Source organism: Arvicola amphibius, chromosome 11, assembly GCF_903992535.2.
Source record: "Arvicola amphibius chromosome 11, mArvAmp1.2, whole genome shotgun sequence".
Taxonomy (NCBI): Eukaryota; Metazoa; Chordata; class Mammalia; order Rodentia; family Cricetidae; genus Arvicola; species Arvicola amphibius.
The window spans coordinates 15,363,845-15,377,596 of NC_052057.2; the positions used below are offsets into that span (position 1 = coordinate 15,363,845).

General features: G+C 44.1%; 2 protein-coding genes across 6 annotated transcripts in view; one reads left to right on the forward strand and one right to left on the reverse strand.

Annotated features, from left to right (window-relative positions):
* Veph1 (ventricular zone expressed PH domain containing 1) overlaps positions 1 to 13,752 on the forward strand; it is a 192,238-nt gene that overhangs the window by 44,293 nt on the left and 134,193 nt on the right. For 4 of the 5 annotated variants that reach the window (XM_038347916.1, XM_038347918.1, XM_038347915.1 and 1 more), the window contains one exon: positions 11,117 to 11,283. The exons of the other annotated variant lie outside the window; for it this stretch is intronic. In XM_038347916.1, coding sequence (XP_038203844.1) covers positions 11,117 to 11,283 — 167 coding nt within the window. The remainder of the gene's footprint in view (positions 1 to 11,116; positions 11,284 to 13,752) is intronic. 5 annotated transcript variants of the gene reach the window in all.
* Ptx3 (pentraxin 3) lies at positions 9 to 5,201 on the reverse strand. Its single transcript, XM_038347923.1, has 3 exons — positions 5,072 to 5,201; positions 4,179 to 4,580; positions 9 to 622 (listed from the first exon to the last, which is right to left on the reverse strand). Exons 1-3 carry the CDS (start codon positions 5,199 to 5,201, stop codon positions 9 to 11), a joined length of 1,146 nt encoding a protein of 381 aa, XP_038203851.1.

The following is a 13,752-nucleotide window of genomic DNA, read 5'->3' on the forward strand; positions in this document are numbered from 1 at the left end:
CACAACACTTAGGAAACATACTGAGCTCCTCCGTGTGGCTGGATTTCGGTAACCCCCCACCCGACGACGTTTCCCCTGATGTGGCAAGACTCGGCTCCTCCACTCTCCCGTATCTCCTCCTCACTGAGAACGCGATCCCAGATATTGAAGCCTGTGATTCTTCCAGAAAATGCTAATGTTTCATCAAAGCCCCCACCTACACAGCAGCCATTCTTTTCCTGGCCAATCTGTAGGATTCCACCCTCGGGGACAGGGTGACTCGTGGCCATCTCCTCAGTGGTGGCCACGAGCTCCCCGTTTACCCATAAGGACATGCTCCCCTGCTCTGAACTCCAGGTGCCACAGAGGTGGGTCCACGTCCCCAGGGAAACCACAGCGTCTGCAGCCAGCTTATTCTCTTTTCCACCCACCACAAACACTAGGGACTGGGAGCTGAGGTACAGCTGGATCTCGTAGGGGTTCCACTTTGTGCCATAAGAAAACAGGATGGTTTTGTTTAATACATCCGTGGCTTTAACCCAAATGCAAGCGCTAAAAGATTCAAGCTTCATTGGTCTCACAGGATGCACGCTTCCAAAAATCTTCTTGGACCGCATTGGGAATAAAATTGCTGTTTCACAACCTGGAGTAGCAAGAAAGAACACGAGAAAAAAAGTTCTGATTCATTCGGTTATTTGGTATTTGGTTATGCTAACGTAAGCATGTTAGCTATACTATAAAACTATATACATTAGTGTGTTATGACTTGCGGGACCTCTAGTTTGATCTCTACAGAGCAAGGAGGATAAAAGTGAGGAAGAGTTACTTGGCTTATTCAAAGAAATAACCCAATAAAAGAGTTTGCAAACAGAAAGGAAGCGCCAACTCAACCCACAAATACCAAAAACCATGGTGAATAACCATTCCCTTCCAATCCGATTCTCAGTTTTACTGGCTTTTATTAAAATGTCAAATCACAATGAGTTGGCTTCAGAAGATTTTATTCTCTGCGAGGATTTAAAATCCACCCCATTTCCTTCTTATTTTTGCTGTGATCCTAAAACAATAAACCTATGAAACTTAAAAGACATAGCTCATTCTAGGCAGTTGTTATTAGCATGTCTTTTAGAATAGCAATGTCACCAGGGAATACATTTTCATGTACCATATGATCTTGGATATTGGTAGCTTTGCAGAGTTTACAGAAAACTGCTCTGTTCTTTTACTACTATTATTACTGACCTTTTCAAATAAGGCTTTAAGTAGCCTAAGCTGACCTTAACGTGGGCAGATAGCTAGCAATAATTTCGAACTTCTGCTTCTCCTGTCTCCACCTCCGAGGGACTGAATTCATTGGTGCACATCACCAGGGCCGACTTGCAGAGTGCCCTTGACCAGAAGCACAGCATACAAGGATGACGAATGTTTATCAAGTGCTCGTTGTGTCTCAGACGGTGTTCTAATCAATTTCTTCATCGTCTTAATGCATCCTCCTACTTGCTCTTAAAGTCCCTCTATTCCCACTTCATAGGGATACAACTGAGGCAAGAAGTAACTTACCTATGTTTCTAGAGCTGATACATTCGTAAACTCAGGCTTTAGTTTGGCTAATCTGTTTACAGAGGCCAACACATTCTATTGTCTGTTACTAGAAGCCCTGGATTCCGAGTAATTAACTGCTAGTGGGTATGATCCAGCCTTTTATGAAGGCTATAATATCACCAGGCTTTAGTGTTGTCTATATTTAAAGTGTGCAGGGTGGGGCTGTCTTCTCCAAGTCTGTAAATTAAAGTACATAAGTACTCAAATCCAGGCGGGGCAAGGATTTGCATTAAAACTTAGTTACACCACTATAGAAAACCGTTTAAAAGGAGGGATTCTTCCAAAAGATTTGGTTACAGATTGTTTCTGCTGAGACCATCCAGAAGACAGGGACATTTTGCCACAGGATGAGGACACACCTGCTCTCACCTCCGCTGATCTCAAGGCCATATCGGCAGCTAAGATGTAGATGTGAGGACCTGGGAAAGGCTGAAGCCTTGACCAGGTGGGTTCTGCTTCATGTTATATCTGAAAACACTACAGTAGGCTGGATTTTCATGCTGTAATTACCCAAAGGACATGGTGTGAGATGGCTAGTCAACCCCTCAAGCACTTAAGACTAACTGCTGAATCAACAGAACATATGGGCATTCAATGTTCTGTAAAGTGCAGCAAATTCTGGCTCTGTCCAGGAAACACCAAGCTAACATAGACCATATCTTTTAGTAATAGTCAAAGAAACTTTTGAAATGTAGGAAAATTGTAGAAGAGCAATAAACAATAGCAATGCCCCCAATTAATAGCATCAGATGAACATTCTAAGCATCCATAAAAAAGAATTTTAAATGAAGCATTTTCAAGGTGGAATTATTGCTCTAGCTTCAACAATGAAATCAAATAATGGTTGTGGAAACCAAAGATAACCATTTGTGTACATTTGAAATCCCCTGGCCTCTGTAAGTTTAAGTAAAGTACTGTTCAAGAAGGCACCCGCTACAATCTAATTATCTGCCTTCCTGTTTAAATAAGGTCAGGAAGTGAGGATTGCATTCCACGGCTACCCATGACTATGTCTGGGAGACCCAGAATCCCTGTAGGCTGCGGCAGCTACTTGGGTTCATGCTGCAGAGTAATATGTAGGCAGATTTTGTGGAATTCTTTTTATGAAACAGTGATTGAGTCTCCTGGGACCCCTTTGAAATGTCAGAAACTCTCTCATGAAATGGCTTTTAGCTAATAAGACTTTGTAATTATATTATCAAAGACCAAGTGAAATGAAAACCAGGTTCTTAGGAGGCAGACCACAGCATGATTAGGAACCCTCTGAGAGCCAAGTTGGCAGGACAGCAAGGGAGGGCAAATCAAAGCCCCTGTGTGAAAGTGTTATTGGGTATAACAGACATCAACAGTTTAGAATTGGGAAGTGTATACATCCCTCCTCTGGCATAGGTGAGGATACAAATTAGAGGAATTCTTTCTGGGGTGTGTGTGTGGGGGATACATTGTATGTACATGACTTTACCCAATTTGCAAAACAGCCATGTGTTTAAAGTTGTCGAAGAATTACCACATTCAAAGTTTACTTCAGATTTGACTTTATGCTTTTTCTCCGAAGACCTACTTGGGTTTAAGACCGTAAGCCTCCATACTGACAAACAGTCCTCAAATATTTGGGAAGGTTCTGCAGAGGAATGGACCTTGTCCTGGATTGTCCTTCCTCCTACCTCGTTCAATAAGCTTCGTTTCCTTGGAAATACGGGATAGGTTGACATTGTTTCTGAGACTCATGAGAAGCCCAAGGGATATTTTTCTACCTAAGACACTAATTTCTAGAATAAGCCACAATATATCGCTGCCTCCTCAGAAATTTGACTTTAGGAGCGTGTTCCTGGGCTCCAAGGTTCTGTTTTCTTAACTTTAGAAGTGTGCCGTTGGGGGCCCTACACAATTGGGGATTTTATGGAGTGTGGGCTTTGACAAGTTGCACAATCTGTACAGCCAAGTTCTTGTGTGGCCCTGGGGTCTAGACGGAGGTCATCTACACCCCTGATTCCTGTTCCTGACTTTACAGGATTTATTTCAAAGCCCACACCCCTTGACCTTCACTGTGCAACTGAATGGGCTGAGGAAACCCTGGCGGAATTCTGCTGACTCTGCAGGAGATCCAATTAGGCTCTAGTCTGCTCAGAGGAAGCAGAGGGGGAGGAGTCGGTATAGAGAGGCTGGGAAAGTCGCTGAAGTAAGCCCTGGCCCTGAAATAGTGTGGGAAATCAGAGCTCGCCTAAAGAGAGCGACAGGGTAAAATTAGAAGACGTGGAAATCCCTAACGGAGGGACTCGGGGCAGCAAGTAGGGCCGTAGTTAAACACCTGCCAGTGGAGCTTCTCTAATATCTGGTCGGATCCTGTAACAGGGACCTCTGACGTCTACTTCCAGATTGACGGTTAAATCCACGCTTTCTTTTGCTTCCTCGGGTTGAGAAACACTTTTCAGAGGCAATGTGTTTGTCTTGTGTGGTGTGTCTGAGCTCTGTGAGCGTGCATACGAAAATTTCCAGGGCTCTGAGTTTGAGGGTCCTCACTAAGGCGTGCCTGATGTGATTAAGTGTCGCGGACTCTAGGGACAAAGCCGATGGTGGGTTCCGTGCCCGGCACTTACCTGCTGGCAGCCAGCGGCGGGCGACCCAGCTCTGCACCGCGCTCAGGTCGGCACGCGTCCGCTGCAGTTCCTCCAGCACTGCGCCCAGGCCAGGCACTGCCGCTTGGGGCCGCCGCGCCTCCGCATCCTCCAGGCGTGCCAGCCTGCGGCTCGCATCGCGGCTCTCCTGCAGCAGCGGCTCCAGGGCCCGCGCCAGCCTGGCGTCCGCAGGGCCCCCGGCAGCACATGGCCTCGCCATGCCGCCTGCCAGCCGGCCCAGATCCGCCCGCAGCCGCTGCAGCTCGCCTCGGAGGACGTCGTCGGTAGCCTGCAGCAGCATGCCCTCCCGCATCTGCGAGTTCTCCAGCATGATGAACAGCTTGTCCCACTCCGAGTGCTCTTGGCGGCAATCGCATGGCGTGGCTAGAGCGCGGGACACACACAACGTTACCAGCCTGCCCCAGCCGGTGGGTTGCACCCTCAGTCACCCCAAGTTTCAGCCTGTCCCCAGCAAACCTCCTCCTTCTGAAAACACCGAGCGAGCGTGTTAACTCAAAAATGACACAGGACACAGCAACCTTTTTTTTTTTTTTTTTTTTTTTTAAACGGGAAAAGTTTAACCTAACTCTGGGGAATTGCCATTCATGTAGCTAAAAACAGTTAAAGAACAGTGATTTCATACGCTCTAATTCAATATATATGTTGCAAAAATAATTTAAAACCTCTGGCTTCTCTCAGGTAGTCCTCACTTTTACAAAACAAAGTATGATTTTAACTTGTTTCATTGGCTACTAAGTATATGTATGTCACTTTACACACACACACACACACACACACACACACACACACACACCCGCTGCCCCAAATGTGGGTTGTGTAGTTGGGGTGAGCTGAGAAAGTTTAAATGAACTTACGGTCCTCGGTGGGATGAAGTCCGTTGTCTATTTCGTTGTCCAGATTCACGTACATGAGCTCATAATCGTCAGAGGTCTCAGCCAACACTGCAGACCAGAAAGCACAAAGCAGAATAGCAGGGAGATGCATTGCGGGAGAGATGGAGTTCGCTATGCAGCTGCCTTAGGGGAAGAAGCCAGGCTCTTCAGTGAGCCGAATTTGAGCCCCGGAGAGATAGAGAGAGGCTGGAGAGAAAGCCCTTAATAAAGGCTCCAAAGCCTGAACCGGGATGCATGAGTAATGCTGGTGGCACAGCGCGAGGGAGTTCCCCTGGATTTGGGGGAGGGGGTTGGGTGGGAGGGCAAGGGAGCCGAAGAAGAGATTGCACAATGTTAAACCACAAAGGTCCACACTGAAGGCAGATTAATTAGGGGAGGGGGGAGGGAAGCAGGACTTCGCTGGTCCCCATGAAGTTTAGCTGCTGTAACCTGAATTGGTAGCACTGTGGGGGGTGGGGAACCCAGAGGTGCGAGGCAAATGTTCATTTTGGCACTTTGTGTGAGCTTTGATTGTTCCCTCACCCCTTAAGTTAGAGAAAACTCTTTTCACTTTCCTTTTGGACACTTTCTCAAGTCCGAGGTATTGGAAATGATTCTGTGACTTCACGATAACCTGACACATGAAGAACTTCTGTGACTCTAGGCGTCAAATCCGTCCTGGCTCCCTTGTCTTTACTCCTCTGGAGTTGCAACTAACAAACACAGTACAACTAAGTAAACCTCTAAAAAAATGGGTAACTGGGAGCTGGCTTCACGAGCTTGGGTGTTCTATTTTATATATATACATAATATATATATATATATATAATCTAGCATTGGGTGGAAGTGTCCAATAAAACTCAAAGGCAAAGATCCTGTTTTAAATTTAAATTAGGAACGACTGGTGTGTGTGTGTGTGTGTGTGTGTGTGTGTGTGTGTGTGTGAGGGGGGGGGGAGAACTGGAAGTTCTACCTGTGCTAAATACCTAGATACGCGTTGATGTCATAAGAATAATGATTTAAAACTTAAAGTATTCAGATGACTCTAAATAAAAGCAACAATGTGCAGTGGCCAAAGATCTAGAAGGAGAAAAACCTGGAGGGTCAGCTCCTGAGCTGATATCACTCCCCAGTCCCATGGTGGGGGTGGTTATCAATAACAGCCATCCAAACCAACCAACCATGAGGGTGAGGGGACCCTCAAGTCAGGCCTCTCAGACGACCACCTTTTGGATTTCCATGGGTAAACTCCTATTTCTGCCCCTTGCATGGCTTTCCCTGACTGAGGACCACAAGACCCCTAAGAGTTTGTAAGAAGAGGCTTGCCCTCTTACATCTGGAATGCACATGCATATACCAACCACCACCGTAAAAGTGAATTCACAGCTAAACATATCTAGACATCTGAGGGAATAGTACATCATCAATAACAATCAACAAAAAGTCAAAAGGCATTAAGTCCCTGCTTGAGAGCTTCACTTATTTGAAGTAGCAGCTAAAAACAAGTTATGTTTGAAACCATCCTTAAGGCCTACGAGAAAGAAATGGCAATATGAGACAATAAAATATTGTTTAAAGGGCAATGTAGAAAGCTCATTCAGTAAAGAGCTTCTCTCTTAAGGAGGTAGACATGAATTGGTTTTCCAGAATCTACATCTAAAAGCCTGGTGTGGTGATGCAGGCAGAGTCCTAAGCCAGTGCCAGGGAGAGGGTGCCTGGGACTTCCTGTCTGACAGCTAAAGCCTACTGGGCAAGTTAAGGCCAATGAGAGACCCTGGCTCCAAAATCGGTGTGGAACAGCTGGATAAAAATGCTTACCTTACCTGTCAAAGGACCAGGCTTCAGTTCCGAGGACCCACAGCAGTCAGCTTACAACCATCTGTTCCAGTTCCAGGAGACCCTATGTCCTTTGACCTCCTCAAGTACATGTGATACACATAAATTTATGTTGACTCACATAAAGACATAAAAATAGGTGAATCTTTTTTTAAAAAAATGTATTGGATGATTGTAATTATATCAGACGTTGACTTCCAAGGTGTCTACATACAAACATGTACCTACAGAAATATACATCCACAGGAATGTACACACTCAAAAGGCTGTTGAGGGAAAAAGCTATTTTAAAGAACTATTAGTGATTCCCATAATTCTTTTTTTAAAAAAAATATTTATTTATTATGTATACAATATTCTCTCTGTATGTCTACAGGCCAGAAGAGGGCACCAGACCTCATTACGAATGGTTGTGAGCCACCATGTGGTTGCCAGGAACTGAACTCAGGACCTTTGGAAGAGCAGGCAATGCTCTTAAGCACTGAGCCATCTCTCCAGCCCCAAATTCTTTATAAAGATCAGGCAGGAATGGGTAAAATGGCAATTTAGGCAAAGGTTAAGGAAATGAATTTAAAAGACAGATAAATGTCTTAGTAGAAACAAAAACTGTGAATGGCCAAATGGCAGGACAGGAAGTGACCTGCTGCAAAACTGTGTGTATGTGTGTCACAAGCAATCAAGAAAACGAGACTGGAAACAAAACCTGAGATGTAATCTCACACTCCATCAAATTCGCAAAAGGCAAGGAGAGCCGTGAAGGCCCAGCATAGCAAGGATGTGGGCAGCAGATGCCCTCACGAAGCTGATGGGAGTGTAAGCTCTTACAAGCCTGGACCAGGCACAAAAATGGACCCCAGAAGCTGTTCGTGTTCCAGTCCTTGTAACCTGTGAACATGCGCTATATCACTGCATTCCAGATGGAATGAAAGTCACTACAGAAAAAAATAAGGAAACAACCCTAGGTTATTTAGGTTGGCTCTGTAACCAAGGGGTTCCTAAAAGTCAGAGAGGATTGCAAGTGAGATGGGCCATTGGGTAAAACCTCCTGCTACGCTAGTCTGATGGCTTGGGTTCGGTCCTTGGAGCACGAGGTGGAGGGACAGAATCAACTCTTGAAGGTTGTGTGCTCCAACCTCCAAGTACATGTTTGACCCTTTGGAGGGTCAAACGATCCTTTCACAGAAGTTACCTAAGACAATCAGAAAACACAGATATTTACATTATGATTCGTAACGGTAGCAAAATTAGAATTATAAAGTAACAATGAAAGTTAATTTTGTGGGTGTGTGTTATAGGAGGTTGCTAGTTTGTTTTCCGCTGCTCAGCCCCAAAATAATCATACAGAAACCTTATTATTTGCAATACTGTTTGGCCAATAGTTTAAGCATAGTTCTTGGCTAACTCATATTTTAAATTAACCCATTTCCATTCATCTGTGTATTGCCACGAGGCTGTGGTTTACCAGGTATAGTTTCGGCATTTGTCTCTGGTGGGGCTACATGGCTTCTTCCTGACTTCGCCTTCTTTCTCCCAGCCTTCAGTATAGTTTTCCCCACCTGGCAACATGAGGAACTGTATTAAAGGGTCTCAGCATTAGAATGGCAGAAAACTACTGCTCTAGAAGATAGAACAACCAAAGAAATGGTTCTGGAGAGCCTTCAAGGACCATTGCAGCCTTGCCTTCAGCTTCAGCACTGTGATCAACATGCCAGGCTTTGGAAAATGGAAGATAGCAAATCTGAGTAATTTCAGGCCTTTTCCTGATGATTTCTGGAGAAAATGATGTCTTTCAGCCACAGAGAAGTTAAATCAGTGCCCCTGGGGAGAAGAGCCAGTAGGAAGAATCAAGATACAAGGTCAATTTAAATGAAACCCAGCATAATGTTGAACAGAGCAAAATGGCTTGCCCTGGATTCTGTAGATAATGAACCAATTCATGTAAAATTATAAAGCAGGCAGACAGCTGTAAGACGCTGGTGGAGGCACACATGTAAATGAGCTATAAAAACATTCCAACAATGAAAAGTACTAACTTCAGGGTGATGGTTGCCTCCAAGGAGGAAAAGCAAGTGGTCAGGAAGCACTGTGGCACAAGGTAAAGTTTGGTGAAGCTGGGTGACGGGCACACCATTGCTCCTTTCATTATTTATGCCTACCCGAGGGCTGGAAATACTTAGTATTAAAAAGAATATATAAACCTCCGAGTAAAAATTTTTACAGGATTTCTACATCCAGGTTTCTTTATCAGTTCCTAACTAAAAAGAAAATAAATTATTTTGCACTTACTTTTGTGTTTATTTTATTGAAACTGAAGTCAGTGAAAATGACTAATTTAGGGATTTCCCCTCCAAAGAACCCAGAACCTTTGTTGGAGCCAGTGCTAAAAAGTCATGCAACAGTTTCTGTCCCAGATTCTAAATTTTCCCACCAGCTGACCAGTGTGCATCCACAGCTAAGTTCTATGACCTAAGGGGTTGTCCATCAAGTACTTATTGAATTAGAATTTCCTGCATTTAAGGAGAAGCTATATAAATATTAATAAACAGAAATAAAAAATAAATTGTTTGGTGTCAAAATAGTGATGGGGACAATTTATTTTTAAAACATTATTTTATTATTTAATGTATACAGATGTTTTGTCTGCAATCGCGTGCCAGATGCCCGTGGAAGCCAGAAGAGGGTGTCGGGTCTTCTGTGACTGGAGTTATGGGTGGTTGTGAGCTACCATGCGGGTGCTGGGATTCAAACCCCAGTTCTCTGAAAGGGCAGCCAGTGCTCTTAGATGCTGAGCCATCTCTCTATCCCGGGAAAAACTTCTTTATGCTTTAGCTTTTAGTTTCAGTTTGAGATGAGGTCCTGCTGTATAGCCCAAGCTTGTCTCGGACTCATTTTATAGGCCAGAATGGGCTCAAACTTGTGGTCATCCCCCTGTCTCAGTCTCCCAAGTACTGAAGACAGGCACCATCAAGCCTGGCCCTTACAAATTCTTTTAAAACTTAAAAGCATTTCCAGAATCTTTTGTTCTGTAGACACGTTGCTAAGATATGTTTGAAACTACTTCTATGAAAAATCAGTTCCCAATGCAAGTACATTTTTGTCCATTCTGACTGAACATAAATACGGATATTGTAGAAACCCAAGCTCTCTTTCCTTAACGTTCATAATGAAATGACTTTTGTGTGTTAGCATATCCCCACCAGTTACTGAAGATTTGTATGTGTGTAGTTTCTGCTTGTTTGATTCTTTCTGTGTATATTTTCTGGGAATAAAGCTAACATAAGTAAACCACAAACTGGGTTGGGGTGAGTGTGGCCGTTTGGAGAATGCTTGCCTGGCATGCATAAGGTTCAACCCCAGCACTAATGCTGCAACACAAATTATAAATAGAACCAAGAAAATGTTCTTCTAGAAACCAAATCCTCCGAGACACTTAAATAAGTGCTTGACAGCATTTTGAGAGGGGACTCCATAACAGAAAGTGATAAGCAGCTGTTTCCCGCGTGTCATTGCGGTGAAGCCCCTACAGCTCATGAAATATTTTTTTTCTTCGGGTTTTGCCATTTTGAATCTGGTTGTCACACACGCCTTTGAGGCAAATCACGTGTGACAGACAGGCTGAGTGCAAATTCCCCTTGAAATAGTGCAGAAATTGAGGGTTTAAATTTGCATTGCTACCTTTTAAACTCTTCGTAAAAAAAAAATCAGGCATAGTTTCCATATGTTCATTGTCTGAACCAGGCCTCCCAGCCCTCAGGAATGCGAACGCATTCCTTTCTGCATTTTTTGGGGGGTTCAGCTTCACTTAGGTTCATGCTCCTAACACGGCTCACTTTTCATTTCAATAGCATCCAAGTGTTACTTCTCATCAGGAATTTTTTATCGGAACTGTCTCCTTGGGGTGTGGTCTGGTTGCTGTCAAGTGTGCCTCTAATCCCCATGAAGCATTACTCAGGGAAAAAAATTTCCTTAGCTAATAATGCCGGTCATATCGTAAAATACTCCCTTGTGAAATCAATCGGAATTGTGCTTTAGTGACTAAGTTTCACAGAGAAGCCACTCTGTTAATTTTAATAGAACATTTGGCTGTTGACCCTACTGCTTAAGTGCCCAGATTGTTACATTGACAAGGATGTCATTTCTATGACTCTGAGGTTGATAAGGTCGCTGTTGCCTTTCTTGTTCCCTCAATAGGAAATGTCATGCTGTTGAGGGTGTTACCTGCTGTGTATGAAAAGCAGCCTCAACCGATCAACAGACACCTGGCAGAACTCCTGGCCTTGATGTCTCAATTGGAGCAGACAGAACAGTATCATCTACTCCGGCTTTTGCACGCAGCAGCAAAGAAGAGAGATGTGGAGGTAGAATGTGCATTGCGTCTGCTTGATAAACTCGGTGTATGCTCCGCACTGTGTGATAGCCCACACAGCCAGAGAGACTTTTGGATAATCTGAGCAGTATTAATGTGCTTAGGGTTTCCTTGCACATACATATATAAGCAAAAGCATCTGTCTGTTTTTAATATGTGTGTACAAGAGGTGTGTGTGTGTGGGGGGGTGATGTTGGTTCACACTGCCATGAGGATTGTCATCCGTCCTAGGGACTCAGAAAAGCCAGGGGCACAGTTCTAATTTGTATTTTAAAAATGCTTGAAACTGGGGGCTGGAGAGATGGCTCAGAGGTTAAGAGCATTGCCTGCTCTTCTAAAGGTCCTGAGTTCAATTCCCAGCAACCACATGGTGGCTCACAACCATCTGTAATGGGGTCTAGTGCCCTCTTCTGGCCTGCAGGCATACACACAGACAGAATATTGTATACATAATAAATAAATAAACAAAAAAATGCTTGAAACTGGAGGACAGATGGTCTAAGTTGGCAAATACCAGTACTCTAGCACAAGAGATCACATAGGATGTGTGAATTCTCTCTTCCCTCCCCTCTTCCTTTGGTTTAAGTCTTCAGCAGGGTGACTGGTGCATGTCCGTAGCGAAAGGGAAATCTCCTTCACCCATTCTACCCATTCAAATATTATTCTCACCTAAAAATATATTCAAAGACACCCTGAAATGTTTACCAAGCATCTGGGCACCTTGCGGTCCAATCAAATGGACACACAATTGGCCATCACAGTTACACTGATAAAAAGCAACCAGCATGAATCTACAGCCATTGCAGGGCAACTTCAGTGCAATCTCATGTGTGCACACAGTTCTCAGAATCTATATTCTCACAAGCAGGGCCAAGAGAAAGATTTGCACATGAGTTGACTCATGAGTAAACGTGCCCAGCGTGGGAACCAAAGGTCACTCTCTGGATAGCAAATCAGTTGTCGTTCTTTATATCCAAGTAGCACACTGATATATTGGATACTTGTAATTAGCAAACCACAGTGGTTTCGGTGCTGAAAGGAACTTATAGGCAACATGATAGAAAATAAATAAACAGCAACAACAACAAAAAACTTACATGGAGCTTGGTCTAAAAGACCAAATTATGAGAATGAAATTATATCCCTCTCTTTTTCCATTTCTCAGATAGAAATCAGCTGCTGTGAGGGGAAGGTGGTTGATGGAGATCTCAGAGGGTTATGGATTCTGCCTTGGGAGAAGATGGTACAGTGAAGAACTCTCATGGGAACAGCATCCAGGCTAGAGCCTTAGAAATACATAGTCTGTGCTGCGGGGAACAGAGGGACAATGAATAGGGCTCTAGGAAAAGGAGCAGGGTTAGTAGTTACTAAACTCTAAGTACAGCCTTCATGTGATGCCCCAGGACAGAGACCAGGAAGCTGGCCTTTTCCTCAGTTGTAGGCGCGTAGATCTCTGTTCATTAGATCAGGCTGTTACCACAGGGATCAGATCACAAACTAAAGAACAAGGTCAGAGGCTTGGCAGAGGACTGGGAACTGTCTGATGCCTGTGTGTGGCTTCGCTTTTGTCCTTGGGATAATACTAACAACAGTATGATATTACTATAAATAATTTATTATTATTGTTATAACTTATTGATTGTTATTATTGCTAGTTTCTCTCTTCTAGTCTACTCTAAACTCTTTAAAGACCATAGGGCATGTTGACATATTCACAATTAGTCCCTGACTTCATGCTGGGCAGGAGTAGGGGTTTAATAGGAACTGAAGAGATAGCTTAGCAGGTAAAGCGCTTGTTGAATAAGCATGAGGACCTGAGTTCAATCCCCAGCATCTATAGGAAAAGCCAAGTATAGCAGTGCATGCTTGCAATACCTGTACTGAGAAGGCAGAAACCAAAAAGCCCTGGGGCTCACTGGCCAGTCTTCTTTGTTCAATCCTCAAACCCCAGGTCCCAGTGAGTGACCCTGTCTCAACAAAGAGCGCCAACCACTCCTAGAGAACAACACCTGATGATGACCTCTGGTCTAAGCACACACATGCATGCGAACATACAAGAACATGAACCCTCATGCACATATGCACACACCAAAGTGGTTAGATTAGAGACTATTGAACGAATGAATAAGAAACCAAAGGAAGTAGAAGCCTTAATAAAGCAGGACAGTGGTGGTATGGTCTCTAAAGGGGAAAACACGACTCAAGAGAGCCATGATCCAGAGGAGTAAAGGACTTGAGAAGGGAACTGGGCCTGGATTTGGCAATCTGGACTCACCAGCGACCCCACAGAATCAATGTGTGTGGAGCTGTGGTGAGTGGAGGCAGATTCTTATTGCGGGCTGCATGTAGAAGGAAAAGTTAGGAAGTGACTGTGTGAGTATGGACTGCCAGCTCAGGAAATCCAAAGAGAACAGAAGGATGAATAACACAGCAAGGATGCAGAGATGGAAGGCGTGAGAGG

Excerpts from the sequence above, each read along its gene's own strand:
- Ptx3 (XM_038347923.1), bottom strand. The coding sequence starts at position 5,201 with ATGCATCTCCCTGCTATTCTGCTTTGTGCTTTCTGGTCTGCAGTGTTG. Across the intron at positions 4,581-5,071 it reads ACTTCATCCCACCGAGGACC|CCACGCCATGCGATTGCCGC; the intron begins GTAAGTTCATTT and ends CCCGCGCTCTAG. Across the intron at positions 623-4,178 it reads CCGCCGCTGGCTGCCAGCAG|GTTGTGAAACAGCAATTTTA; the intron begins GTAAGTGCCGGG and ends TTGCTACTCCAG.